The sequence below is a fragment of the Sinocyclocheilus rhinocerous genome, unplaced genomic scaffold (assembly GCF_001515625.1).
Source record: "Sinocyclocheilus rhinocerous isolate Xijiao unplaced genomic scaffold, SAMN03320098_v1.1 scaffold411, whole genome shotgun sequence".
In the NCBI taxonomy this organism is placed as follows: Eukaryota; Metazoa; Chordata; class Actinopteri; order Cypriniformes; family Cyprinidae; genus Sinocyclocheilus; species Sinocyclocheilus rhinocerous.
The window spans coordinates 798,387-802,224 of record NW_015640493.1 but is presented as its reverse complement, the minus strand read 5'-3'; the positions used below and the strand labels follow the sequence as shown (position 1 = coordinate 802,224).

General features: G+C 33.2%; 1 protein-coding gene across 1 annotated transcript in view; it reads left to right on the top strand.

Moving 5' to 3' along the window:
• Positions 1-1,128, top strand: part of LOC107753252 (peripheral myelin protein 22-like) — a 9,360-nt gene extending 8,232 nt beyond the window's left edge. Inside the window, exon 5 of the mRNA XM_016569372.1 lies at positions 346-1,128. Within this exon, the coding sequence (XP_016424858.1) occupies positions 346-506 (161 nt within the window). The 3' untranslated portion in view covers positions 507-1,128. The remainder of the gene's footprint in view (positions 1-345) is intronic.
• Positions 1,129-3,838: the final 2,710 nt, after the last annotated feature.

Here is a 3,838-nt window from a genome sequence, read left to right as displayed (position 1 = left end):
GGGTTATTTTATATGCTATTTGTGCAGCAGCAGTATGTCTTAAATGCTCATGGCACCGTATCGCCATATGCATTGGCAGTAGCAAGTTCCTGTACTTGCTTGCAGAGCAAGCAATAATCTACAACTACAGCAATAACCAACAGCAGCAGCAATTCAGCGTAGCAGATCTGTTCCGCCAGGACCAAATACATTAACATTGTCATATCCATCACCATGCTAAAATGTTCCGAGAGTTGTCATGATTTAAATATATTTTAAAATAAAAAATTATAGACGGTAACATCAGTTAATTTATTTTTTTTAATTTCTAGACACTTAATTTTTCATGTCTTCCTCTTCCCCCAGGTCTTTTCATTATGTGTGGAGCTATCATTTATACGGTAATGAACTCTGAATGGGTCCCTGAGACAGAGTCCTACGGCTTTTCCTACATCCTGGCCTGGGTAGCCTTCCCTCTGGTGCTCATAAGCGGCTTAATCTACGTCATCTTGAGAAAACGAGAGTGAGGTGGCACCACCCTCTTGTGGGCGCCACCTGGAAATACAGCTTTGAAGCCAAAGTATCGCACTGCATCCACAGAGAAGTGAAATCACGCAGTATCTTCACCCAGCGGGGTCAGTCAAAATCAACACCACTGCCACCCCGAAAAGACATATTCAATACTGTCATCATTTGAAGATGTGTATATAGTATCTTTGGTTTAAAACCTATTTATAACACTTTTTACATGTATGTACATAGTATTTTATGTTTGCTCTGTTGACAAAGAACAAAGAAGTGCCTAGAGTGTGTGTTTGTCGAAGAAACGTGCATCATTAGCCATAATGTGTGTCTGTGGCAAGTTTTCTTTCCTTATAAGGCCAAAAATACTGCTAAAAAGGTTTTGATGTATTTTAACTAAAGTGCATGTATTACATTATAGGGACAATGAAAGGAAGTGTTTTCAATGAAGCTGCATTGAGAATTCATAGATGAAGTAACTTAAACACCATAGTTAGATCGGCAGTTTTGAACGTTGTTTTTTTTTTCTTAATTTCCAACAAAAATGGTGCTATGTATTTACCATTCCTTTAACTAATAGCCATTTAGATTTTATTTAGAAGGACATAACATGACTGAAATCCAAAATTAGAATGCCATTGAATATGTTGTGCTTGTGCCTATACACAATGCTGTATATACAGTACTCGCCAAAAAAGGTTCATTTTATAATAAAACAAACAAAATGTGTTCTGAGTAGCATGTGGTTATTAGTTTAGATTTGGGAGATTGTGATGAAGAAATTGTAGTAAAAACTATTGATTTTAGTTGGATTTTTTAAAGTTACTTTTAAGAGCAGTATTAGCAGTAGAATTTGAGAAAGCAGTACTTCTTTCACTCAGTTTAATAGATGTCGCTTATATGTTGCATTTAAATCCAAATCTGCATATTCAAATCAAACAAGCATTAAAAAAATATCAAATAAACATGAAATAATGGCATAGCTTTTTTCAAGTGTCAAAATTACAGCTTACAATCCTCTATATACACAATAAATCAAGAAAAGCATATTTAAAAGCATCTAAAGTGGCAGTTTTGTGATGGTGGTGGTGGACACATCATAACACCTGCATGCATGGAAACTTTTTCAATACTTGAAATATAACATGCTGCAATGTCTACCATTTGGAGATGCTCTGTTTCTACTCACAGTAATTCACAATGTACTGTAATAGCATGTGATTGCATTAAAAAAAGAAACATATTACTTACAATTAAAGGCCCTATTCTGAGGACCATGTATTAGATTTATTCTCCTGTAACACCAAAAAACAATAAATTATGTTTTGTTATGATGAACTGAATATGTTGGCCTGATGAATGTCATGACTAAATCCCCTTCTGCTTTTTTTTTGTGACTGAACAAACAACTTTACGCACAGCAGAATAATTTATTTTACCTGCAATAAAAGAGATTGATACTTTTTCCTTCTTGAGTGTAAAGGGATTTCTGTATGTAGCGATAATGCCCTTAAAAATATCAATATATAATCAATATGTGGTCTGTTCTGACATGGGACCAGCACTATACAAATGTTGCATGTGCTCATTTCCCAACATTATAACTGTTACTTGATATCGTAAGACTAAAACCTGAAATAACAATCGAATCGTGTTGTATTCATTTGATCTGTCTAAGCAGTTGTAAACAGTGTAATATTTGTATTTAATTGAATGTCGTGGTGCTCCTTCTGAAAACACCTGTACTGTAAGTCGTGTCTGAAGGCGTTTGAGCTCTGATGAAGACTGTTCATTCACAAGAACCCAACTCTGTGCCTCTTGACTTGCTTCTCTTATGAAAGCTTGTGTTTGTGTGTTTATTAAAAGCTATTAAAAAGAAATACTGCTTGCCAGAAAACTGTCTCTCATTTTACTTTCTGCAAAAATGCATTTGAATTCAAATGAACCAGTGGTTTCATCTGATGGGTTGTGTTTCAAAAATGTCAATGGTTTTGACAGCAAATAATGAAATTAAATTTATAAGATAACTTATAAAAAGAAACATCAATCAACATCCATAAGTGTGCCAGGTTTGCACAGGTTTAGATATCAGAATCAGCCGCTGTTTACAAAATCACCCTATTCAGCCTATGCAAATTTAATTAATAATTCTGCATATTACATGCTAATGTAATATTGCAATTCTAAGTTCTTCAGCACAACCAGTTGAGAGAACCACTGATCTAAAAAAAAAAAAAAAAAAGAAAGTCAGAAAATAGTGCCACATAGTGGTGTAATTTAAATAGTGCAACTTAATATGTGAAATATGAGAAAGACCATCCAGCGTTAGAAATTAACTTTTTTTAATAGATGCCATGTTTGATATTGATTTCTAAGGACATTTTTAGCTTTATTTATTTATTCAGTCATTCATTTATTTATTTATTTATAAATCAACATTCTATTAGCGTCACATTCAACAACACCCCAGGAAAGGTTCTCTCAAAAATATGAACAAATGTACTTCCAGTAACATTAATAAAACGCTCGTTCAATGTTATCTGGTCTTTAATGTTATTAAAACGTTAGCACAAAATCATGATTTATACATCATTTGTGGAACATTTTTCAGAAACATTTTAAATTCAGAACGTGAGTGTAATGTTTTCAAAATTTGCATCCTACTTGTTTCAGAGAACATTCCAAACTAATGTTCCCATAATATGTGCAAAATGATAACATTTAGATTTTTCAGTTTTCATAACTGAATGGGCGCGTTAGCAAAACATTCTTCTGAGACAGTGAATGCAGATATCTGACAGCTACAGGTCACTAAAGTGTACAAAGACACGAAACTTATCACTAGATAGAACAGAACATTATTAAATATGTCAAATGTTAAATAATCGTTACAAAAAAAGGCATTAAGAGTATTTTCCCCAAGATCCTAAATATCCAATTATAGTCCAAACAAAGCCCCCTGCTGCCCTCTAGCGAGATTTTTGATAACTTTGTATGATAATGTGCAATAAACTTCTAACACAAATAATTATAACAAAAACAAAACAAAAAAAGTTAAAGTCTAAAAGAGTTCAAGAACAAAACAGATTAGGGAAAAAAGGGACAAGAAAGAACATGTCACACACCATTTTACAAAGTGTCACAGTCCATTTAATCTAATTACACCGTTCATGAAATAATCAGCAGTGGAATTCATTTAGACTTTGTTTGCTAGGTGCATTTTTCACGTTCTGTAAAATAACTGAACAAAATTTGAATAGGTGAATTTCCTGTTCACATGTTATAATACAATTATTCTGCAGCAGATAAATGTGTACAGAACTACATAATATTTATA